General features: G+C 43.1%; 1 protein-coding gene across 9 annotated transcripts in view; it reads left to right on the forward strand.

Annotated features, from left to right (window-relative positions):
- Positions 1 to 13905: 13905 nt before the first annotated feature.
- Positions 13906 to 26724, forward strand: part of REPS2 (RALBP1 associated Eps domain containing 2) — a gene marked incomplete at its 5' end in the record, with an annotated part of 231265 nt that continues 218446 nt past the window's right edge. For all 9 annotated transcript variants that reach the window (XM_079727343.1, XM_079727345.1, XM_079727349.1 and 6 more), the window contains one exon: positions 13906 to 14139. In XM_079727343.1, coding sequence (XP_079583469.1) covers positions 13906 to 14139 — 234 coding nt within the window. The remainder of the gene's footprint in view (positions 14140 to 26724) is intronic.

Here is a 26724-nt window from a genome sequence, read left to right on the forward strand (position 1 = left end):
TTTCTGCGCACAGGGTTTCTCTAGTTGCCGCGAGCGGGGACTACTCTTGGTTGAGACGCGCGGGCTTCTCATTTTGGTGGCTTCTCTTGTTGCAGAGCACGGGATCTAGGGACTCCGGCTTCAGTAGTTGGGGCACGCAGGCTCTAGAGCACAGGCTCAGTAGTTGTAGCACACGGTGCTTAGTTGCTCTGCAGCATGTAGGATCTTCCCGGACCGGGGATCGAACCCATGTCCCCTGCATTGGCAGACGGATTCTCAACCACTGCGCCACCAGGGAAGCCCTATTTTTTAAAATTTAGTTATTATCTTAAATATTTATACTCTGCCTCATTCTTATATAAATTAATCTGACGGAGAATTTTCACTTAGTTTAAAAAAGAAAGAAGAAAACAGCAAAACCCACTTAGAATTAGCCTTACTAAGTACATTTTGGATGTATGGTCGCCAAAAAGAAAGTTTTGAATTAGCTTCACTACTTAAACCTGAACCTAACCATTTTCTGGGTTCAGGAAGCTCTTTTCTAATGAATTAGAGATATAAATATTCACTTATCTATAAATATATCTGTACTACAGAACCTTTATATGTCTCCTGTACTTTAAATAAACTAGATATATGAAAATTAGGGACGACCCAACAAAGAAATAGAGGTAATTTAATAAGATTATTCATAATAAGATTTATTTATCTATATTTTTGGCCTTGCCCCGAGGCATGAGGAACTTCATGGCGTGAGGAACTTCCCCAACCAGGGATCAAACCCGTTTCCGCTGCATGTCCAATAAGATTTATTTTTAAGCCTCTCCTAAATTTGTTAAAATTTCACTTATCCTTATGGAAATCTGGTTTATATAGTTTTAGAAACATATCTGAAACATACCCACGGTGTCAGTGACACATGACTGAGTTATTAAACTGCTTTCCCCCACTGGGGACTTCTGTTGGGGCCTCTAAGCCAGGGTAAGAGGCAGGGAGAGGCAAGATTTAGATAGGGCACCACTTGAGACAGCTCAATTCCACTGTTCTCACCATTGACTTTTATTTTTTTAACATCTTTATTGGAGTATAATTGCTTTACAATGGTGTGTTAGTTTCTGCTTTATAACAAAGTGAATCAGTTATACGTATACGTATATCCCCATATCCCCTCCCTCTTGCATCTCCCTCCCACCCCCCCATCCCACCCCTCTAGGTGATCACAAAGTGCTGAGCTGATCTCCCTGTGCTATGCGGCTGACCACTGACTCTTTACCTTTGCTTTTAACTGACATAGTCCAAAGTGATCATGGCATTTACAGGATGTAATGAAGCAGCAAAAGAGTGGCAACACCCAGTGTGAAGTGTAGCCTGTTTGGGCCAGTGTGGATTGGTACAGGCTGGGGGTTAAATTCCAAGCATGATTTAGGCAAAGGCGAGGAACTAGATTGTTATCTTCCCCACTACACCCTGTTCTTCGTTTACCTCTACAAGGAAGTAATAGGCAATTGGTAGTAACATGCTACATATTTAAAAACATTTTTTTTATTGAGACACAATTCATGTGCCATAAAGCTCACCCTTTTAAAGTGTATAATTCAGTGGGTTTTAGTACATTCATAAGGTTGTGCAGACATCACTAGTAATTCCAGAACATTTTTATCCCCCCAAAAGAAACCCATACCCACTAGCAGTAACTCCCCATTTCCCTCAATGTCCTCCCACCCAGCCCTCGGCAGCCACTCCCGTCTCTGTAGATTTGACTGTTCTGGACATTTTATATAAATAGAATGATACAGTATGTGGCTTTTGTGTCTGGCTTCTTTCATTTAGCATAATGTTTTCCAGGTTTATCCATGTTGTAGCGCGTGTCAGTACACTGTGTGCCTATACCACATTTTGTTTATCCATGCATCAGTTGGTAGACATTTGGGCTGTTTCTACTTTATGGATCTAATGAATCATGCTGCTGTGAACATTTGTGTACAAGTTTGATGTGGATGTGTGTTTTTATTTCTCTTGGGTCTATACCTAGGTGTGGAATTGCTGGGTCACATGCTAACTCTATGTTTAATTTTTTGAGGAACTCCCAGACTGCTTTCCAAACTGGCTGTGCCATTTTACATTCCCACCAGTAGTGTACGAGGGTTCCAGGTTCTCTGCATCTTCACCAACAGTTGTTCTTGTCTCACTTTTTGATTATAGCCATCCTAGTGGGTCATGCTACATCTCTGATGAACTCGCATACACTTGGCTAAATATATATTTTAAGCCAATTGTTAAGGACAATCCCTGGCATTATAATAGGCTTGTAGAAGTTTTCTAATGGTGCTTTCCTAAAGGATCACACGTCTGTTGAGGCTTTGCTGGGGGGCATCTGGCTCTGGAAAGAATAGGTTTGTTGTTACTGTTGTTTTATTTTATTTATTTTAAAAATAAATTTATTTATTTTAAAAATAAATTTATTTATTTATTTTTGGCTGTGTTGGGTCTTCGTTGCTGTGCGTGGGCTTTCTTCTAAGTTGCAGCGAGTGGGGGCCACTCTTCCTTGCGGTGCGCAGGCCTCTCATTGCGGTGGCTTCTCTTGTTGTGGAGCACGGGCTCTAGGTGCGCAGGCTTCAGTAGTTGTGGCACATGGGCTCAGTAGTTGTGGCTCGCAGGCTCTAGAGCACAGGCCCAGTAGTTGTGGCGCACGGGCTTAGTTGCTCCTCAGCATGTGGGATCTTCCCAGACCAGGGCTCCAACCTGTGTCCCCTGCATTGGCAGGCAGATTCTTAACCACTGAGCCACAGGGAAGACCTATTTTGTTTTTTAAAGTATCCCTTGGCTTGGGCTTCCCTGGTGGCGCAGTGGTTGAGAGTCTGCCTGCCAATGCAGGGAACACGGGTTCGTGCCATGGTCTGGGAAGATCCCACATGCCGTGGAGCGGCTGGGCCCGTGAGCCATGGCCGCTGAGCCTGTGCGTCCGGAGCCTGTGCTCCACAATGGGAGAGGCCACAACAGTGAGAGGCCCGCGTACCGCAAAAAAAAAAAAAAAAAAAAAAAAAAATATATATATATATATATATCCATTGGCTTAAATGAAACAGCTGGTTTAGGTCAAAATTGCGAATGAATTTCATGAACTCAAAAAAGTTTTCAATTTTTCTGTTGCACAAGGCCTCAGATGAAAGTCTCATTGTGAACTAAAGCCTTTTCTTATCAATGCAGGGACAGTACTCTGGTTCCAAAATGGAAATAATTACAGAGGTAATTATAAACTCTTTTATTTGTTTTAACCCATTCTTGTTATTTTCATCGTTACTGAGTTGGCACATTTAGTATTAATATGGAAATTTTTTGCAAACACATGTTCCCCCAAGAGGTTCTGAAGCTAAAAAAAGAAAAAAAACCCCAGCTTATTAGTGGGTGCTCCTGTTCCTGGCTCCCATTTTAGTGAAGGGGTGGAATCTTGCGAAGATAATGCACCGCATTTGAAATAAACGTCCTCTTCAAAATGAACATACACTTCTATTTCTTTCAGTGCAAAAGGAAGGCAGGCATTGTTGGCCAGATGTGCTGAACTGTCTCATGCAGTCACATTCTAAAATAACAACAGCAGAAACATCTGAGCAGCTGACAGATACTTCACTATTTCCAGAGAGAAGGGCGTGACCTAATATTGTTATTTTGTTTAACATGTCTTTAATGTTAACGTTGGAAACCACTTAAATACAAGAGTCCAGGTGAGAGCTTACATATTGGAATGAAAATTGGGACTGCTAAGGGGTGCTGATAAGGGTTGATGTGTTTTTAAAATATTTTATTTTGGAAAATTTCAAACTTAAAAAATTAGAGAGATTGATATAACCTCCCCATACCGATCATTCAGCTTAAACAGTTGTCAACATTTTCCAAGTTTTGTTTCAAATTAACCCCTCCCTGCTCTTTTCTTTCCTGCCAGAGTATTTTAATGCAAATTCAAAGTATTATGTCATTTCACCTGTAGATAATACAGAATGCATCTATAAGTGATAACTTTTTTTTTTCATAAACACTACGCCATTATGTCATCATCACACTTTAAAAATAAACAATAAACAATATCCTTTAATATCATCGAATACTCAGTCCATATTCAAATTTCCCTTATGGTTGACAGACTTTGTTTTTTTAATTTTTATTAAGGGAAATTTTAGACATACACAAACATAAAGAGAATAATAAAATGATCCACTTTCAGCAATTATCAACCCTAACTCAATTCATCTCTAAACACACATGCTTATAGTTTTATTTTTCTTTCAGATATATTTCTTTTTTAAAAAAAAATTGTGGTAACATTCATCTAACATAAAATTCACTATTTTCCACATTAAAAAAAATTATTTATTTGGCTGTGCCGGGTCTTAGTTGCGGCATGCAGGATCTTTAGCTGCGGCATGCAAACTCTTAGTTGCGGCATGTGGGATCTAGTTCCCTGACCAGGGATCCAACCCGGGCCCCTTACATTGGGAGCATGGAGTCTTACCTGCTGGACCACCAGGGAAGTCCCCCACAATTTTAAATTGTACAATTAAGTGGCATTTAGTAATTCACGATCTTGTGCAAACATCACCTCTACGTAATACCCCCAAAAAGGAAACTCCATACCCATTAAGCAGTCACTCCCCATTGCCCTCCCTCTTCCCAGTCCTGGTAAACACTCATCTGCTTTCAGTCTCTTTGCATATGCCTATTTTGCAGACCTCATACAAATGGATACCCTTTATAATTTTGTGTGTGTGTGTGTGTGTAACATCTGTTTTACTCTGTGTCTAGTTTATCTGTCCTTATTGGTTGGTACTTGTTGTATGCACAAAGAGATATTCTCCTACATTATCTTTTAGGAGCTTTATTGTTTTCACTTTTTTTTTTTTGCGGTACGCGGGCCTCTCACTGTTGTGGCCTCTCCCGATGCGGAGCACAGGCTCCGGACGCGCAGGCTCAGCGGCCATGGCTCACGGGCCCAGCCGCTCTGCGGCATGTGGGATCCTCCCGGACCGGGGCACGAACCCCTGTCCCCTGCAAAGGCAGGCGAACTCTCAACCACTGCGCCACCAGGGAAGCCCTACCCTTTATAATTTTGAAGTGTATCTAAAACATCATACAATTTCATCCCTAGATACTTCAGTATGTTTCTTTAAAAGGTAAGGACTTTTTCTTTCAATATAACCACATGACTATTATTAACACTTGAGAAAATTAGATAATAGGGACTTCCCTGGTGGTCCAGTCGTGAAGAGTCCACCTTACAATGCAGGGGACTCGGGTTTGACTCCTGGTTGTCGGGGAACTAGGATCCCATATGCCACGAGGCAACTGAGCCCGCGTGCCACAACTACTGAAGCCTGCGTGCCTAGAGACTGTGCTCCGCAACAAGAGAAGCCACCACAGTGAGAAGCTCACGCACCTCAATGAAGAGTAGCCCCCCGCTCGCCACAACTAGAGAAAGCCCGCGTGCAGCAACGAAGACCCAATGCAGCCAAAAAAAAAAAAAGAAGACAGAAATTACTCTGATGAAAGGAGACTAAAGAGATGTGACAATTACATGCAATATGTGACCTTGGACTGGATCCTGGATGAGGAAAAAAGTTTTTTTCCCCTTTAAAGGACATTAGTGGGGAATTCCTTGGTGGTCCAGTGGTTAGCACTTGGCGCTTTCACTGCCAGGGGCCCAGGGTTCCATCCTGGTCGGGGAACAAAGATTCTGCATGTGGCATGGCCAAAAAGGAAAAAAAAAAAAAAAAAAAAAGGACGTTAGTGGGACAATTGGTGACAAGTGAATAAAGTTTAGAGATTAGATGATATTTGATTTCCTGATTTTGGTAACTGTACATTGGTTATACAAGAGAGTACCATTGTTTTTAGTAAACGTACACTGAAGTATTCAGGGTAAAGGGACGTTATGTCTACAACTTATTCTGAAATGATTCAGAAAAATACATAGAAAAAGAGAGAAAGGGAATAAAGCAAATGTGGAAACATTTGGGGAATGTGGGTGAAATGTACACAGGAATTCTTTGTACTATTTTTGCAATTTTCTGTGAATCTGAAATTACTGCCACAAAAAGTTAAGAAAGTAAAATAATGCCTATGAACTTAAAAAATCCTGTCCTCGTTGTAAGATTATAAATAGATTGGCATCAATTTGAACTCAAAACCATATTAAAAAGCACTTTGCAAATTTGAGAGGGACTCTGAAGAACATGATAGTAGTTCAGAACCAGTACTGTGAAGAGTTGTGCATTCGGGGGGGCTTCCCTGGTAGCGCAGTGGTTACGAATCTGCCTGCCAATGCAGGGGACACGTGTTCGAGCCCTGATCCGGGAAGATCTCACATGCCGCAGAGCAACTAAGCCCGTGTGCCACAGCTACTGAGCCTGCGCTCCAGAGCCCGAGCCACAACTCCTGAAGCCCGGCACCTAGAGCCTGTGCTCTGCAACAAAGAGAAGCCACCGCAATGAGAAGCCCTCACACTGCAATGAAGAGTAGCCTCTGCTCACTGCAACTAGAGAAACCCCGCGCACAGCAACAAAGACCCAACACAGCCAAAAATAAATAAATAAAATAAATAATAATAAAATTAAAAAAAAATTTATAAAAAAAAGAGTTGTGTATTTGTTTAAAATGTGTCCATAAATTCTTTGACATACTTTCAAGAGCTGGACTTAGTGTCTTTTTTTTTTGGCAGCATTTGGGATCTTAGTTCCCTTAGTTCCCGACCAGGGATCAAACCTGTGTTCCCTGCAGTGAAAATGTCGAGTCCTAACCATTGGACCACCAGGGAATTCCCCAGTGACTAATTTCTAACAAATAGAATATGGCAGAAGTGGTGTGTCTCTTTTGATACTAGGTCATAAAAGACAGTGTGCCTGCAGAAGCACTTGGTCTTAGATCACTGGCTCTGGAGGAAGCCAGCTGCTGTGTCCAGAAGCCACTCAGACAGCCTTGTGGAGAGGCCCACATAAGAAGGAACTGAGACCTCTTGTCAACAGTCATGTGAGTGTGCCATCTCGGAAATGGATCTTCCAGCCCCAGTCCAGCCTTCAGATGACTGCAGCCCTGGCTGATAGCTTCCTTGCAACCCCTGAGACACCCTGAGCCAGAACTACTCAGCTAAGTCACTCCTGAATTTCTGACTCTCAGAACTGTGAGATAATTAAATCTTTGTTGTTATACAGCAATAGATTATTAATACAATTCCGTATCTTAAGCACCTTGTAATCATGCTGCCTGTACAGCTGCGTAAATGTAAAATCAATACTTTCTACAAGATTCTGATGTAATTTGTAAATGAGAGGAGCATTTCCAAGACACAACAAAATCTACATTGTCATTTTGGAAACTATTATTGAGATTACGGTAATTGCTCAGAAGTCATCAGGAAACAGCTAAACTAAAAGTTAAGTTTTTAGTGACTGGCTGGAACTCTTAAGACAAGAGAATGAAAAAAATGAGTAAAAATGTAAAAAGAGACATAAAGTTGAGAATGAAGTTGTGTTGTGACGGTAGGTTTAAACTAGGAGGGGATTTAGTGGCAAAGGCAAACATAAGCTTCTGATAAGAGGAAATCTTGGAAGGATACATTGCCATTGTGTTCCTAGAACTTTCCAGGTAATTCTGATTCCTCTTGATTTAAATCAGTCATTTATTTGGCATGAGATGATTAAGATGTGCTCTTGGTCTTCAAAATACCATTTGGAAGCATCCTTGACTGTGAAAAAGGGTGTTTCAAGTTTATTGTCCATATTTAATTCCTTTGTTCCTATGGTTCTATATTTGAGAAGTAGTTTTTTTTTTTTTTATCTTCAGAGAGAACTTATGCACCTGGAAGGGGAATCCTATGTACATGAAACTTATGGGTCACAGACGGATATCACTATGGACGTAAACAAGTTAACTGGAATCATGATTTATACCTGCACTCTCCTATGGGTTGTGATACCTCCAAAGGTGTAATAAACACATTTCTGGCCTGGCAAAGCTGATACTCAGATCCTAGATGCCCCAGTGGCCACAGTGACTTGGTCAAAGTAGAAAGGGTAGGAAACAAAAATGCAGAATGAGGCCACAATCTATATTCACCATAAAAGGATTCTGTTTGCAGTGCTGGGAAAGCAGTCTTTGTTTATTGAGTATAGGACTACATATACTCTACTGAGAGCACTTAAATATTTACAGATCGACTTGTGCTGCACATGCTTTTTCTATGAGATGTGAGTAGTATTACTTTCTGACGTAAAATCCCGGCTCAGGTTAGGTTCTCTGAGAGCAGAGACTGAAATGAGGATTCTTGTGTAAGTGCTTCACTGAGGGAGAAGGGGAGTGAAGGAAGGAGGGTGGGGCTGAAGAAGGCTCTAAGCAAGGAAGTGGTCTCAGCTAGAGACTTACCTCTGCCTGATCCCACGGGGCTCTCTGGAGCATGATTTGTACCAGAGTTGGTCTCCCCTTGAGGCAAGTGACTGGCCTTTTATACTTCACAGTAGTCAGCCATTGGCTGTGGGCTGCTCAGTGCGGGGTGTGGAGGTGTAACTTCCCTGAAACAGCTCCACGTTGGGTGAGGACAAGTCTCCAAAGAAGGGAGCAGCTCTGAGCCATTAGCAGACAACACTCATGGATGGGTGCATTGCCTGGTGACAGGAATCTTGGCAGTGAACCTACAGTTTCTACAGTAGGTTTGAAATTTTTTTTTTTTTTTTTTTTTTGTGGTACGCGGGCCTCTCACTGTTGTGGCTTCTCCTGTTGCGGAGCACAGGCTCCGGACGCACAGGCTCAGCGGCCATGACTCACGGGCCCAGCCGCTCCACAGCATGTGGGATCTTCCCGGATTGGGTCACGAACCTGTGTCCCCTGCATCGGCAGGCGGACTCTCAACCACTGCGCCACCAGGGAAGCCCTAGGTTTGAAATTTTTACATGACAATCGTGTCAGTCTGGCTAGATGTTCCCCAAACCTGTTTCTTCTTCCTGGGTACACAGCTTGACTACGTTTCCCAGACTCCCTTGCAGTTCGGTACAGCCACGTGACTCAGCTCTAACCAATAGAAAGCAGGGAGAAGGGATTTGTGCCACCTCTGGCCCTGGCCCCTAAGACCCCCTTGGCAAGCGGCCTTCCATGCTCTCTTTCTCTAGCTCTGCTGAGCTCCCCCTCCCTTTATTTTTATTTCTGCCAGATGCAGAGCATCTAGTGGCAGACTTTGAGTTCCCAGGGGATGGAGGAGCTACCAGATAGTGTCCCTGATGAACACGAAGTGATCCACCCTGCCTCCACCGACCCTTGTTGGACTGTGGCACGAGCAAGAAACAAAACATGATTATGTTAACCCACTGAGATTTTCCAGGTTGTTTCAGTATTTAGCCTACCCTGACTCATCTAGTGAACCTTCCGTTTTCTTTTCGTTTTTTTTTTTTTTTTGGGCCACGCAGCATGCAGGATCTTAGTTTCCTGACCAGGGACTGAACTCGTGTTCCCTGAGTGGAAGCACGGAGCCCTAACCACTAGACCGCCAGGGAATTCCCACAAACCCTTCATTAAAAAAAAATATTTATTTATTTGGGTGTGCCAGGTCTTAGTTGTGGTACACGGGATCTTTTTTTAGTTGCAGCATGCAGGATCTTTTAGTTGTAGCATGCGGGCTCTTAGTTGTGGCATGCAGGATCTAGTTCCCTTACCAGGGATCGAACCCGAGCCCCCTGCACTGGAAGCACAGGGTCTTAACCACTGGACCACCGGGGAAGTCCTAAATCCTCCATTTTTAAGAAACATGAATAGCTTCTGAAAATTTGATTTTCAGAATTCTGTCAATTTATTATCAATAATAATCCTTGCTCAAATCTGTGTTGACTGAAGTGCTGGATAACTAAAGTAAGAATTTTTTTCTTATTCCTTTAAAACATAGAAGAAAGCTCCGACAGTCTGAGTATTATGGGTGATTAAAAAAAAAGCACCGTGAAAATATATGGCTAAGATAATTATCCAAAATCCTGTTCATGGAAACAAAGCAGGAAGCTGCTTTCCCAAGGTTAGACAGCTTGCTATTGTTAACCAGGAGTGAGAACTGTTGGCTCCAGTTTGTGTGACATAACTGTTGGACTTTCCCAGTGTGCACAGTTTTTTCACATTTCTGCTCAGCTATTCGGCCATTCCCAGGGCTACCAAAAGCTTCATTCCACGGAGAAAGGTGAACTGTCTGATGCCTTACATAAGAGGCCAGCCGGGCTGCTGAGAACAAGCTGTTTGTTGCTTGAGAAGAGCCACCTTCTCAATGTGTCAAGTTTTGTTTCAGAGGATGGAGTTGGTATAGGAAGGAAGCGGGCAAATTACCACACACAGACACACACACACAAACACACACATGGGTGTGTACAGGATATAATTTCACAGATATTCAAAATTGGTTTTTTGGGAGACAGTTACTTGTAAGATTCCATCATCATTAGTACTCAAACCCCTCTCTTTCTCTAGGATTGTAGAAAGAATTAGGTAAGGTTCATGTGGCCAACATCAGCGTCATTGTTGCTGGAGTTGGATTGGAGATTCCAATTGGGTTTGTGGCCACAATCAGGCTTCTTCTTACGCTCCCTACCCCCTTTCTTCCCTACGTCAGAGTGTCTACACAACAGACCATGTCCTTGAAAGTTGCAAGGAAGATGCTATCTTTTCCCATCAAGTCTTTCAAGTGAGAACAGTGAGTGGCCCCCAATAGGTGCGCTTGCCATGTGGAATCAGGGGTAGAGTGGCGTTTCCTCTGAGGGCAGCACAATTCAGGGGTGGTGGTGGTGGAGAGAGCTTGAGAGAGAGCTTGAAAGAGCAAGAGAGATAGCAAGAGACAGACAGAGATACACACACACACACACACACACACGGACAGAGACAGAAAAAGATAGAGACAGTGTTGGAATCGGGAATGATCAGTTTCTTCTCCCTCCATCACTCTTCCTTGGAGAAGAGTAAATGAGAGGAGTTGGGAGAAGCACCAATGTTACTTCATCCATATTCCCTCCTGGGGAGTAGACAGGAAATTTTCTCACAATAAAATGAGGCCAGGGGAATAGGATTCCCTCTAACACTGTTAAAGATCTACCTTTCTACTCCAATAAAGATGTTAAAAAAAAAAGATCTACCTTTCTTCACTTCTAGAAAAAAGTTAAAATCAGCCGAACAAGTGATTGTTTAGTGTTTACATTGCTCAGTCCCTCAATAAGTACTTTCTAACGTTCACCAATCTTTGAGATATAATCTAAGTATCTCATTATCACTCATGACAATTCTGAAGCTCAGAGAAGCCAAATAGAATTCTCCCTACCAGGGATTGAACCCAGCCCCCTGCATTGGGAGCACGGAGTCTTACCCACTGGACCACCAGGGAAGTCCTAGTGTGTAGGTTTAGAACTGCAAAAAGGATAAAGAAATTCTCTTCTAAGATGTTGTTTACCTTCAGCCTTAAAGGGCTATGAGTGTTTCTAGTTTCTACATTCTTATCTGTGTTTATTTTGCAGTTTGATAACTATTTCTTCTATTCAGAAAACTGTTGTAGAAATAAAGAACAGTACTTGGCATTCCTTAGATACTAAAACATTTTAAAAAATGCCATTTTTTCCTCCTGTGTCCTGGGTTAAAACGTTGCTGCTGTTGAGTCACTTCTGGCTGTGCCTCTCGTCCTTCATGGAGCAGCTTCCTTCTGGCTTCTCACGGCGCATCAGAGGCTGCCCCTCCCTCCTGGCCCCACCTGCATCCCTCACTCCTCACTTCCTGGGCGCCAAGTTTCTGGGACTCCTCCCTCTCCTGTCCTTTCACCTCCCCAACCCAGCCATTAGTCAACAACCATCTTGAGCCCCATCCGTCAAGCCTTCCTGGTTGAGCTCTGGCTCATAGATTTTCTCTTTTCTCTAAACTCCCACAGCAGTTAGCCTGGGGTACACAGTTTAGCACTTAATTATATATTGTCTTTTATTGTTTGTTTTTATTTGTTGTGTTAGTTTTGTCTTTTCCAGTGAGGCGGCAACACGTCTTTTTTTTTTTTTTTTTAAGTCTCTCACAGTACTCCAGTAGGAACAGAGTTAATACTTCTTGGTAAGGGTTGACTGATGGATTGATAGGCACAGCTGTGAGACCTCCTACCCATCTCTGCAGTGCTTAATAAGTATCTGTCAAATTTATTAAACTGACTTGAGTAACAAAGATCAGCTCGGAATCTAGTATTCAGCTGGGCAAATCACACCATCTTTGCATCCATTTTCTCATCTGCAAAACGGAGATTAAAATGGGAAACCAGCCTACCTCAGAGAGGTACTATGAGGCTTAAATAGACATCGTAGTATGAACTATATGAATGTTAGGGACTGTTATATCTCACATTTCTTTTTGCAGGAGTCACAGGGAAAAGTGGGGTTTGGCGTTTATCACGGGGAATGGGTCCCTTTCTCACCTTTGTTAGAATGGTGGGCCATTCTCAGGGAAGTCTGACCACAAAGGGAAAGGTAGGGAAAGAATAAACATGATCTCTTGGCTTCCAGTTTTCCTGAGAAGGTTTTACAGTTGTGGAAAATACAATGGTGGTGGGATTGTGAAGTGGAAATTCCCCAACTAAGTTAGTCTGTGCTGCTCCTTAACTTACCTATTCTTTTGGTACTCTTCTCTCCAAACCTACCGCCGTCTTAATTCTCTCCTGGCAGGTCTGAAGCAAAAAATGGTATAAGGAAATCTTAGTGATTTTGGGGATCCTCTTTCTCTATTTCATTTTTTTCAGATTCCAAATGGGAAATATTACTCTGGCTATCATTTATGAATTGACATAATTTTTCTTTTTTCTTCTTATGTATCTCTCTTCACTTTTTCCCTTCCCCCCATCCTTACCTTCCTTTTTCTTTTCCTCTCTTCCTGTCCTTGGTCCTTATTTTAGTTGATCAAAATACCAAAGTATATTTGTTATCATCAGTGCTATTTCCTGAGATGGTTTTTGTTTTGTGTTTAATTAAAATAACACTATTTGGGGTGAAAGATATATCTCTATATATCTCTATCTATCTAGTGTTTGGTGTTTAACCCTGGACTGATTTTTTTCGCTTGGGTTAGTGTTTCCCAGCCAGGCTTAATGCATATATACACGTGCAATTCTTCCCAGGGCCCTTTTCACTCCTATTACTCTAGTATTTAACACTAACCGATGTTATTCCTTTTTAAGGCTCAACTCCAGGTTTGAACCTTGCCTGAGAAAGTGACCTAACCCCGTCGCCACCTAGAACACTATAGGAGTCAATGGGACCCTGGTTCGTATGGAGATCTCTGCCCTCCAGCTTTTCAGGACATAAGGGGTACTGTCATGGAAAAAGCGAAGCCTAATTTCCCATGCCTCTTCCCTTTCTGGGAAGGGCAGGGCGTGTCGTGGGCACTACACTTGCTCCAGCGTCCTAGGGAGAAAACACCACAGCCTTTCCCGCCCCATGAAAAGCGCCATTCTCCAGGTGGGTCTAGATGTTCCCCTTTCCGGCCAGGGAGAAGGGCCAAAGATGCCCCTCTCGCGCAGGGTGGGCGCGGAACAGCGCTGGCTCCTGCCCTCTAGACTCTGCAGCGCGGGCTGAGCAAGTGACCGTCCGTGAGGCGAGCGGCCGGCGGAGTTACTCACCTGGCCCGGCGCGCACGGGGCGGGGCGGGGCGGGGCGGGGCCGGGGTGCGATCCTAGGCCGTGATTGGGGCGCGCCGCGCCTGTCTCCATGTGCCGCGCGGCGGAGGCACAACATTCAAGTCCGGGGGCGGGGCCGGCGCGCGCCGGGAGGAAGCGGCCGCGCGGCAGCTGCGGGGCGTCGGGGCGGCGGCGGCCAAGGCCGAGGCTGAAGCGGCGGAGGCTGTGGTGAAGGCGGCGGCGCCTCAACCGGGGACGGTGCTCCGCTGGGCCCCCTTTCAGGCTCCATGGAGGCGGCAGCAAGCGGGGGCTGCGGCTCTGGACCGCCGCTGCTGCTGAGCGAGGGCGAGCAGCAGTGCTACTCTGAGCTCTTCGCGCGCTGCGCCGGCGCCGCAGGCGGGGGCCCCGGGTCCGGGCCCCCTGAGGCCGCCAGGGCCGCCCCCGGCGCGGCCACCGCAGCCTCGGGCCCCGTGGCCGACCTGTTCCGGGCGTCGCAGCTGCCGGCCGAGACGCTGCACCAGGTAGGTCCCCGCGCCCCTGCCCCTGTGGGTCTATGGGGACCATTTCTACAGGGACAAGGGGACGGGGTGGGGCGACAGGGCTGCCGACAGGCACCCGGAGGCCTTGGCCAGGTTGCGGAGAGGGGCTTCGCAGCCGAGAATGGCGGCGACGCCCTTGTCCCCCAGGGGACACCAGCCTCCTCCGCAGCTCAGCAGTGCTGGGTGCGCTCCTCATCTTCCTCCCCTGAGACTGACGGACACTCCCTCCCCTCCCCGGCCGTTTCTGGGGCTCTGCAGCCGCCCAGACCCAAAGTTTGCCTTGTTCTGGAAGTGGTGTTTGTTTTGGCTGATGTCTGGTTTAACCTCTGCTCGAGGCTCCTGCCCTTCCCTCTCCTGGGTGGGTGGGCGCTTGCAGGATTGGAACTTGAAGGGTGTGTGTTTGTCTGTAGGGCCGGGGGCCCACCACTGAATGTTGTCTGCTTTATATACTACTTGTAATATATACGTATCTACTATATATATTTGCCCACTAACATATTTCTGCATATTAGCATTAAACTGGAAAGCCTAACGACAAATTGCAGAACAGGGACACAGGGCTGCAAGAGGACGTCTGTCAAGGCAGAGACAAGCTCCCTATTTAGGGCTAGAGGTGGACCCCAGACGTCCACCGTGGGGGACAGTTGTAGTTTCCCATCTTATCATTATTTGGACTTGAAATAGAATTGCAAAGTAATTGTGTCATAGCTACATCCTTTTGGCTGCTCCATACCTGAAAAAGGAGGAGGCGGATGATGCGCAGTAGATGCTGTTTCTGTTTTGTGCTTTCCTTTTTTTTTTTTTTTTTTTAGAATTAATGACTATTAAAAAAAATTATTTTTGGCTGCGTTGGGTCTTCGTTGCTGCATGCGGGCTTTCTCTAGTTGCTGTGAGCGGGGGCTACTCTTCGTTGCAGAGCATCGGCTCTAGGCACTCGGGCTTCAGTAATTGTGGAGCATGGGCTTAGTTGTGGCTCACGGGCTCTAGAGCGCAGGCTCAGTAGTTGTGGCGCATGGGCTTAGTTGCTCCGCGGCATGTGGGATCTTCCCGGACCAGGGCTCGAACCTGTGTCCCCTGCATTGGCAGGCGGATTCTTTTTTTTGTGTGTGGTACGCGGGCCTCTCACTGTTGTGGCCTCTCCCGTTGCGGAGCGCAGGCTCCGGACGCGCAGGCTCAGCGGCCATGGCTCACGGGCCCAGCCGCTCCGCGGCATGTGGGATCTTCCCGGACCGGGGCACGAACCCGTGTCCTCTGTATCGGCAGGCGGACTCTCAACCCCTGCGCCACCAGGGAATCCCCTGGTGATTCTTAATATCAGGCCCCAAATGTGAAATGAACCTTTTCTTAAAAGCTGGAGTCAGTATGAACGTTAACATCAGTTGTATATTTCAAGTGGGGAGTGGTATTTTAAAATCCAGTTCCAAAGGAGTATTGAGGGTTTTATGGTTTACTTATAATATCATTGTGTGTGTAGACTTTTTTTTTTTAATCACTTAAGACTGCATTTTATACTTCTGGGGCATCCATACACTCTGTCTGTTTGTGAGCATAACTTTAGCCACCCTGTAATCTCTCACTTTTCAGAATTCAAGATTTCTGAAAATATAATTAGTATTCACAGACCTTAACATGGCTGTTTGTCCCTTAAGAAGTCCTTGCTATGGAGACAGTTCAGCCTCTAATGTTGAGCAGTTAAGCTAGACCAGGTAGAGGAAAAGTCAATATTTTAAAACACAAACCATAGCTATTACATGAGGCCCTCAGAATACTCCCAAGCATAATAAATTTATTAAATGCTGTTGCTATTTCTCAACTGAAAGAGGAGTAAGTGACTGAGGCCATACAGCAAGTAAGTGACAACTGGGCACCTGTTAAGGCTTATTTTGTTGTCAGTAATATGTGGAGTGTGATAAGAGATGGTGGGCATATTAAATATGAATTATGTTGGTTGACTTCTCGTAAGGACTTGGGGAGGGGGCTTTCCTGGTGTTAGAACTCATGCTCCCTTGAGGTGTTTAAGATTTAAAAAGAACTCAAGGCGCAGTGCCATTGTATGGATGAGATTATATTCTTGATGTCTAGTCGAAACCTGCTTGCAAAAGATGCTGGCAAAAGGGGACATCCCTAGTATATTGCTTGTAGTAAATCTCTCAGAGCTTTAAAGCTCCCTTATTCAGCCCAGCAAAACAAAATATATTCTTCCCCATTAACTTAACACAATGCAGTAAACCAATATTCTTGGTACAGGTGAACATGAACATCAAAGGCATCCTGGACAGAGAAATGTAATCAGAAGAGATTCAAACAAAGCTGGCAGCCACCTAATTTTTACTGACCATTTTGGTGGTGTGTGGTGTGTGGTGTGGTGTGTGTGGGTGTGTGTACTCCCAGTACACATATGCACTCCATTTATCCTGATTTGCACTACCCCATGAGTGTTTTAGCCTTTCTTTAAACAGATGTAGATGTTTTTAGCCTTTCTCTGTTAAACAGGAACCTGTAAATTTAATTAAGTGACCCAACAGGTAAAACTGCCCAAGTCATGGAGGCATTAACTAGCCCTGGTAGTTTCTGTGGTAACAGATTTTTTTTCTTTTTATAAGCATACAGTTAAGATTACCATAATGTTCCAGGAAGGTTGAAAATCTTACCTGAAGCAAATGTTCTATAAAAATACTTTACTTTGTCTCCTCCTTGGAATAAAAATAAACCACTATACCTGTTACTTTGCTATGGAAGTGAGTTATCTTAGGGATTTTGTTTTCAGTTGAAATACATATATATATTTTTTAATAGACTTTATGTTTTCAGAGCAGTTTTAGGTTCACAGCAAAATTGAGGGGAAGGTACACAGAGTTCCCATATACACCCTGCCCCACACATGCCCAGCCTCCCCCATTATCAACACCCCACCAGAGGGGTACATTTTTTACAATTGATGAACCTGCATTGGTATATCTTAATCCCCCAGAGTCCATAGTTTACATTATGGTTCATTCTTGGTGATGTACATTCTTTGGTTTTGGACAAATGTATAATGACATGTATCCACCATTGTAGTATCATACAGAGTAGTTTCACTGCCCTAAAAATCCTCTGTGCCCTACTTATTCATCCCTTGTTCTTACTCCCAAACCCTGGCAACCACTGATCTTTTTTACTGTTTGCAGAGTTTTGCCTTTTTCCAAAATGTATAGTTGGAATCACACAGTATGTAATCTTTTCAGATTGGCTTCTTTCATTTAGTAATATGCACTTAAGATTCCTCCATGTCTTTTCATAGCTTGATGGCTTATTTCTTGTTAGTGCTGAATAATATTCCATTGTCTGGATGTACCACAGTTTATCCATTCACATACTGGAGGACATTTTGGTAGCTTTCAAGTTTTGGCATTTATGGATACAGTTGCTGTAAGTATCTGTGTGCATTTAAGTTTTCAACCCCTTTGGGTAGATACCAGTAAGTGTGATTGTTGGATCATATGGTAGGAGTGAGTTTAGTTTTGTAAGAAACTGCCAAACTGTGTTCCAGAGTGGCTGTACCATTTGCAATCCCCCCAGGAATGAATGAGAGGCCCTCTTGCTCTATATCCTCATCAACATGTGGTGTTGTCAGTGTTCTAGATTTTCACCATTCTCATAGGTATGTAGTGGTATCTCGTTGATGTAATTTGTAATTCCCTAGAGACATATGATATTTAGGATGTTTCCATATGCTTATTTTCTGTCTTGGATTATATTTTAGTGCATCATAATAGCTTATTTTGAAAGGCCTTTTGGTCTCTTTATAGAGAGGTGTTGATGTATTTTATTTTATTATTTTTTAATAAATTTTATTTATTTATTATTAATTAATTAATTAATTTATGGCTGTGTTGGGTCTTCATTGCTGCGTGCGGGCTTTCTGTAGTTGCGGCGAAGGGGGGCTACTCTTCGTTGTGGTGTGTGGGCTTTTCATCGTGCTGTCTTCTCCTGTTGCGGAGCATGGGCTCTAGGTGCACGGGCTCCACTAGTTGTGGCTCACGGGCTTAGTTGCTCCGCGGCATGTGGGATCTTCCCAGACCAGGGCTCGAACCTGTGTCCCCTCCATTGGCAGGCGGATTCCCAACCACTGTGCCCCCAGGGAAGTCGTGATTTATTTTAAAACAGGATTTTAGTACTAGGTAGAAAAATGTTAGAGTAAAACACTTAAATTAGAAAAAGTAAATATGGATGTCTGAGGAACAAGTAAATAGTTTTTGTTTAATACTTCAAGACAAAGAGCTATAAATGTTAGAGTGATTGGTTTCCCAGGTTGTGAAGTATTTCATCGGTATTGAAAGGCCAGCAGTTTACTAGAATGCATAGACTTGGGTTGGATGTGTATTTGAGGTATTTGAGTTTCTTTTGTGCATCAGGCACTGTTCTAGATGCTGAGGTTACAGCTGTGAATCAAACACAAATCCCTGTCCTCATAGAGCTTACATTCCAAAGCACATGTTTTATTTATTTATTGCTTGCTTGCCACGGGGCTTGTGGGATCTTAGTTCCCTGACCAGGGATCGAACCTGGGCCCTTGGCAGTGAAAGCGCTGAGTCCTAACCACTGGACCGCCAAGGAAGTCCCGCAGTGCAAATGTTTTTATTTTTTAGGGTTTGAGTAAGAAAATATAACAGCTAGAACAAAAGTATCTACCTTAAACTGGCAAGTTTTCTGCTTGATGTAATGAATTAACAAACTATATAGACTCCTTTATAATATCTGTCTTTCAGGATGGTGTCTTAGTCTTTGAGAATGCTGTGCATATTTCAAGTAGTCATTATAATTAGTTTTCATTTTTATACGGTTAACTGTTTTCAGATAATATTTTTTATTGAGATATAATTGACATATGATGTATTAGTTTCAGGTATATAACATAATGATTCGTTATTTGTATGTGTTGTGAAATGATCATCACAGTAAGTCTAGCTGATATCCATCAGCAAACATAGTTAACAAAAATTTCTTTCTTGTGATGAGAACTTTTATGATTTACTTTCAACATCTTTCAAATACATAATACAGTATTATCAATTTTAGTCACCATGCTGTACATGACATCCCCAGGTCTTACTTATTTTATAACTGGAAGTTTTTTTTTTTAATATTTATTTATTTTGGCTGTGCCAGGTCTTAGTTTCGGCATGCAGGATCTTCATTGCAGCATGCAGGATCCTTTGTTGCAGCATGCAGCATCTTCACCTGTGGCATGTGGACTTCTTATTTGGGGCATGCATGTGGGATCTAGTTCTCCGACCAGGGCCCCCTGTGTTGGGAGGGTGGAGTCTTACCCACTGGACCACCAGGGAAGTCACATAACTGGAAGTTTGTGCCTTTTGACCACCTTCACCCATTTCACTCACCCCCACCTCTGGCAACTACCAATCTGTTCTCTGTATCTATGAGTTCCAGTTTTTTGTTGGTTTGTTTGTTTTTAGATTCCACATAAAAGTGAGATCGTACATACATTATTTGTCTTTCGCTGACTTGACAATTCTTAGACTTTAAGGGAAATAGTTATGAAACACTGTTGATTTCGTATTATCAGGGGAAATCATTGAATGGGAAAAAAGTCAGTAAGTAATGTCTGATTGTTTGAGTGGCTTTGATTGAGGAAAAGAAGTAAAACAAAGCTACGAGAAGTAGAGGATATTTTAAAAATTCCTGCGCACGGACTCACCTTTGGGAAGAAGTCATATTTAAGGGTTTTCTTGTAATTCTTTGAAGCAACTGTTTAATCGTTAAAAACAACTATAGGCAAAAGACAAAATTCTTGTGAACTTTTTCCAGTTGTTGGATTATTAGCCAGAACTATTTTTTTTAATGCAAATGAAACAGTTTTCTGTTTTTACATCTTTATATCATATCCCTTTGTAGCATATGCTTTAGGGAGATAGAGGCCAGCATGCTAAAACGGTAATTTGGAATATGTGCTGTTTGAGATAAAGAGTGGTCTTTTTTTGTAAAAGAGAATGAATGCCAGCAGATAAAGGAAGTTCCAGAGCCATACCATTGTCTGGTTAAAAGGAGGACATTTGCATAATAGTACCTTGTTAACTCTTACAAAAAAAATTTCAGGTGTGTAAAACTAGAGGACTACCCAACAATAACTGTGTACCCACTACTCAGCATAAGAAGTAAAACAGCCCAGTTAGTGTGAAAGTTTCCTGTGACCCCTTCTCTGGTCCCATTCCCCTTCCTGCTCACCCCAGAGGTTACTACTGTCCTGAATTTGGTGTGCATGATTTGAAAAGTTTTTGTACTTTTATTATAGCTATATGTGTGTGTATATATATAGTGTGTACATACATGTATATATATACACATGTGTCACTAAAATGATAAATTGTTTTGTATGGCTTTTCAACTCAGAAGGAGGAGTGTAGTACTCTGTAACCTTCCACAACTTGCTTTTCCTCTCATTGTTTTGTTTTTGAGGTTCGCCCTTGTTGACACAGGTAGCTGTAGTTCATTTATGTTTCTTTTAAAAAAATCTTCATTACCTACTCTTACAATGCCTCATTATTTATTTATTTATTAATAAATTTATTTTAATTTTAATTTTTTTTTGGCTGCGTTGGGTCTTCGTTGCTGTGCGCGGGCATCTCGTTGCGCTGGCTTCTCTTTGTTGCGGAGCACGGGCTCTAGGCACACAGGCTTCAATAGTTGCAGCACGTGGGCTTCAGTAGTTATGGCTCGCAGGTTCTAGAGCGCAGGGATCTTCCCAGATCAGGGCTTGAACCCGTGTCCCCTGCATTGGCAGGTAGATTCTTAACCACTGCGCCACGAGGGAAGTCCCAATGACTCATTATTTTATGGTGCTGTAGAGAGCTTTATGCTTATGGAAAGTAGGTGGCATTTTTTTTTTATATATAGAATGTTACATGACTAGGGAACTGTTCTAAACATGTACAAACATTCAGAATGCCTTCATAGATAGAGAAAGCACACTGGTATTCTTGATAGTATTACAGGACAGTTAATTGATTAGGCTTTCATAGTCTTGCTTTTTTCTAATTTTTTTAAAAATGGAAACAAGCAAACAGATAGACTAATACATTAAACTCCTCTGCACTTGCCACCCCTGCTCAACAACCATCAATACTCCGTCAATTCCATTCCATCTGCATTCCTACCTTGTTCCTTGCCCCCTCTTTTATCCTGAAGCAAGTCTCAGACATCATATGATTCCATAGGGTTTATCTTTAAGGAGGGAACCTGGGGGTGGTCAGAGGGGATGGGAACATGCATGGGTTTAATACCTGTGGCCTATGGTTAAATGGCAAGAGTGAATGATGGTTTCATATCATTGAGCCGTTGCCAGTCTTTAAGGTAATGATGTTTGAGCACTGATTTAAAATAAATCAGCTGGGGAAACCAATAGGGAGATTGAAAAACAAAGTGAAGACTAGAAATACAAGATGGATTTGAACATTGTCCTAGTTTCCCACACATAACTGGGGAATGCTCTACTTTAAGTGTATAGAAAATTGGTTTTGAGGAAATCTAGAGGTTGTTTTTTTAAAGGCTGTGCCACATGGCTTACAAGATCTTAGTTCCCGATTGGGGACTGACACCCACCCCCTTCCCCGGGAGTGGAAGCATGGAGTCCTAACCACTGGACCGCCAGGGAATTCCCTTGAGTTGTTTTGCTAATTATTGGTAACTTTTAAAAGAGGGTTTGAGTGGGAAGCAGCCGCATAGCACAGGGAGATCAGCTCGGTGCTTTGTGACCGCCTGGAGGGGTGGGATAGGGAGGGTGGGAGGGAGACGCAAAAGGGAGGGGATATGGGAACATATGTATACATATAACTGATTAAATTTGTGATAAAGCAAAAAAAAAAAAAAAAAAAAAAAAAAAAAAAAAAAAAAAAAAAAAAATAAAAGAGGGTTTGGTTCCTTTCCAGGTTTTTTCAAACTTTCTGTTTGTTTCCTATAAGCAAAGTGTCTAGTATTTTGTATTTATATTATTCTTTTCTTCAGTACACGTCTATTAGTGGGCAACTGTCTTAGTCCATTCTGGCTGCTATAACAACATACTACAGACTGGGTGGCTTATAGACAACAGACAATTATTTCTGACAGTTTTTGAGGCTGGAAGTCCAAGACTAAGGTGCCAGCGTGGTTGCCTTCTGGTGAGGGTTCCCTTCTTGGTTCATAGCCCGTGACTTCTCACTGTGTCCTCACATGGTGGGAAAGGCTAGGGATCTCTCTGGAGCCTCTTTTATAAGGCACTAATCCCATTCATGAGGGCTCCACCCTCATGGCCTAAGCGCTTCCCAAAGGCCCCACTTTCTAATACTATCACACTGAGCATTAGGATTTCAACATAGGAATTTTGGGAGGACATACATATTCAGACCATAGCAGCAACCAACCAACCTGGGTTGCTCAGAACTGAGTTGTTTCTTAGGGCATGGGACTTTCCGTTTTCAAACCAAGATAGTCCTAGGCAAACTTGGATGGTAGGTCACCCCGTCTTTTGGTTACTGCACTAGTTATTTATTGCTCTGAAATGAATTTCCAGAAATGTAAATTGCAGCTTAATACAACACATATTTGTTACTAATTGTTTCTATGGCTTAACTGGGTCTTCAGCTCAGAGTTTCGCAAAGCTGAAATCAAGGCATTGGCCAGGTGGCATTCCTTTTTGCATCTGGGGACCTCTTATAAGCTCACATGGTTGTTGGTAGAATTCAGTGCCTTGTGATTTTAGGACTGGAGCCCTCAGCTCCTAGAGGCCACCCGCAGTTCCCTGCCACATGGCCCTCTCCATAGGCAGTTCACAACATGACTGTTTGCTTCTTTAAGGCCAGCAGGAGATTCACCTTCTCCAGTCGCCTTAGATGAGCGACATCCCATCATCTTGCCATATATTCTATTGGTTCAAAGCAAGTCACAGGTTCTGCCTGCACTCGAGGGGAGAGGATTATAAAAAAGCACAGATGCCAGGAAGTGAGAATTTTTGGAAGGGGGGTCACCTTAGGATCTTTCTACCACCCTTGCCTTCCAGAGTTTTCTGAAGCAGAAAATTATTCTGGTTAGCTTTGGGGGGTCAGAATAGATAAGTTTTTGCTCAGCCACTCACGTCAAATTTCTTTACCTTTAAAAAAACATTTTCATGCATAATTCATTTTCTTATGCCAAGTAGGACTGGCAAATATCTTCTTAGGCATTATTTTCAATTTTATTCTTTAAACAATTTGTTTTTCCTCTTAACTAGTAGGAGGCGGGAAAAAAAGTGGAAAAGCAGATGTGAATGCTGTGCATGCTCACTCCTGCACAGAATAAAGCAGGCCTTTTTAACCTGGGTCTAGCTCTCAGGGGTCTTTGAATTTAGATGCGGGGAAAAAAATACAGCTTTCTTTTTACTGACCCCTAACTGATATTGAGCATTTCCTTCTATTATGCATTGTAGGCAACAAACCACAGTAGCATTAGCAATTCCTGTGACTTGATCACTTATAGAAATAGAACTTTTAAAATGATATTATAATTGTTGCAGGTATTTCAGTGATAATTTACAGTGGTTTAGACCAGCGATCCCCAACCTTTTTGGCACCAGGGACTGGTTTTTTTGTTTTTTTGTTTTTTGTTTTTTGCAGTACACGGGCCTCTCACTGTTGTGGCCTCTCCCGTTGCGGAGCACAGGCTCCGGACGTGCAGGCTCAGCGGCCATGGCTCACGGGCCCAGCCTCTCCGTGGCATGTGGGATCTTCCCAGACCGGGGCACAAACCCGTGTCCCCTGCATCGGTAGGCGGACTCTCAACCACTGCACCACCAGGGAAGCCCCAGGGACTGGTTTTGTGGAAGACAATTTTTCCGGGGGTGGGGGGGGATGGCTCAGGCAGTAATGCAAGTGACGGGGAGCAGCAGATGAAGCTTCACTTGCTTGCAGGCCACTCACATGCTGTGTGGCCTGGTTCCTAATAGGAACCCGGGGGTTGGGGACCCCTGCTGTAGACACTGGCTAATCTTATCATTGTGTTAATAAACACATGTATTTCCACCACAAACTTGTTTTTTTAAATATTTGATAGCTGTAGTTCAATATATTTTGTTTACAATCCTGTGTATTTTATTTTTGGTCGCGCCGCTCAGCTTGCAGCATCTTAGTTCCCCAACCAGGGATCGAACTTGGACCCTGTCAGTGAGAGTGCCGAGTCCTAACCACTGGACTGCCAGGCAATTCCCAATAATCCTGTATATTTAAAAAAAATTTTTTGTTGGAGTATAGTTGCTTTACAATATTGTGTTAGTTTCTACTGTACAGCAAAGTGAATCAGCTCTACGTATACATATATCCCTTCTTTTTTGGATTTCCTTCCCATTTAGATCACCACAGAGCACTGAGTAGAGTTCCCTGTGCTATACAGTAATCCTGTGTATTTTAAGTGTTTACTTTTATGCATTTAAATTTATTCTGAGAAGAGGTCCATGCAGGCTGCCCAAGGGGGGTCCAAAGCACAAAAGTGGTTAAGAAGCCCTGCTTGGAAGAGTTGTGAGGTGTCTAGAAATTCCAGTTCTACGTAGCTAATTGTTTCCAAAGTCAGAATGGTAGCAGCAGTGTTGGCAAGTCTGGGTCAGGAGTGAGATTCCATAAGGCTCTTGTTCCCCCCTCCTCCCCTGTCTGTCCTGTAACGGGGAAGGAAGCCCAGAGTGAATGGATGCTCAGCTGCTTCCTCCAGGACCTCACCCTCAAGTCCCTGCTGCAGTTCCAGCTCTGAACCCTCTCTGCTGTTGACCTTTCTGTCTGGCCCTCTCAATCTCAATTCACTCCAGAGAGCCCCTCTGGAGCACGCGCCAGCTGGCTATTGGGCCTGTTTTATTTACCACTATTATCTCTACTTCAGAGGCTGGCTAGAACATGGACTTATAGGAAAAAGTGATTTTTGCAGACTGGAGAAACTCAGCTATCCTCATAATTTAATTCAGGACCAGGAGAGGCTATTAATATTAGGCTAGTAGTAAATGTTTGCTTTGACTTAATTCATTTGTAACACTTTGCCCTCGGTTTACAGAAAAATATTTTTGTTCAGCCTCCTGGGGGTAATTAAGTGTTTCACCTGTGTTAATTTACTGACTAATTGAAGTAAATCCCATAAATGCCAGCAATTAAGAATTGTTTGTTTTTTTCAAAGCAGGCTTTCTTAAATGCATAATGTTTGCCCCTGATGCCTTCAAAAGAACATATTTAATACAGTGATCTCTTTGTTTCTCCCCTAGTTCAGGGTCAGCCTTGTGAAAAACAGATGATTATACATGAACAGCTTTTTGCCCCAGGAGATGTTTGATGTGCTTGCCTTTTGAGTTTGTTTTTTCTTTAGGCTCTCTTTTAAAATTATTTTAAAATGTTTTAACTCCTGTCCTTTGCATATGCTCTGGTGGTTTTATGGTCTTATTACTGAGAGATGGCAATGGAAGTGAAGCAGTGAAATTAGCACGTGGATGTTTAGCTTCTTTTAACTTATTCTTTGTTCTAGATCAGGGTTTCTCCACCTCAGCACTATTGACACTTTGGGCCAGATCATTCTTTACAGTGAAGCTGCCCTGTGCATTGTAGGATGTCTAGCAGCATCCCTGGGCTCTACTCACCAGATGCTAGTATCTGTCCCTTCCCCAGTTGTTACAACCAAAATGTTTCCAGGGACTTCCCTGGTGGTCCAGTGGCTAAGACTCCACGCTCCCGATGCAGGGGGCCTGGGTTCGATCCCTGGTCAGGGAACCAGATCCCACATGCTACGGCTAAGAGCCCGCATGCCACAACAAGAACAACAAAAAGATCCCGCATGCCGCAATGAAGATCCCATGTGCGCAATTAAGACCCGGCACAGCCAAATAAATAAATAAATAAATATTAAAAAAATAAAAATAAAAAAAGAGAAACAACCTTTAAAAAATAAACCACAAAAATGTTTTCAGACATTGCCAAATGTCCCTGGGGCGAAATCTACTCTGGTTGTAGATATATGGTGTCTACATATATACAATCATGGTAGCTGCTACCATTTATTAACTGATTACCATGTACTTGGACTTGTCCTATAACTTGTAGAGTGCTCATGTCATTTAACTCTCACAACCAAGCCACGAGGTTAGGTATTATCATCCTCAGTTCGAAGAAAACAAAACAGAGGCGAAGAGGTTCAGTAACTTGCCCACAGTCACGTAGATAAGTGACTTCTGGTAGTCCTTTAAAGAACTATCTGGGTTGGAATTCAGTCTTTGTTTTTATTTTTAAATTTAAAAAAGTTTTAAAAATTCATTTTATTGAAATAGAGTTAATTTACAGTGTCTTGTTATGGAATTCAGTCTTTGTTAAAGAGGCAAACTAAAAAAGAAAGGGGGGTTTCCTGATGACCTCTCAGTGGAGAGGCTGTTGCTTCCATGGCAGTTCTGCGTAAGTGTGGGAGTTCTCGCTTGAAGCGGTGATCCTGTGGGCGTGTGTCTGAGTAGGGTTTGGACCATTTCTGAGGTGCTTCTGTGGTAGGGTGAAGCAGAACATGGGACAGTCTCGGGGCCAGGCCGATTCAACTTTGAGGCCA

The sequence above is a fragment of the Hyperoodon ampullatus genome (assembly GCF_949752795.1).
Source record: "Hyperoodon ampullatus genome assembly, chromosome: X".
Classification (NCBI taxonomy): Eukaryota; Metazoa; Chordata; class Mammalia; order Artiodactyla; family Ziphiidae; genus Hyperoodon; species Hyperoodon ampullatus.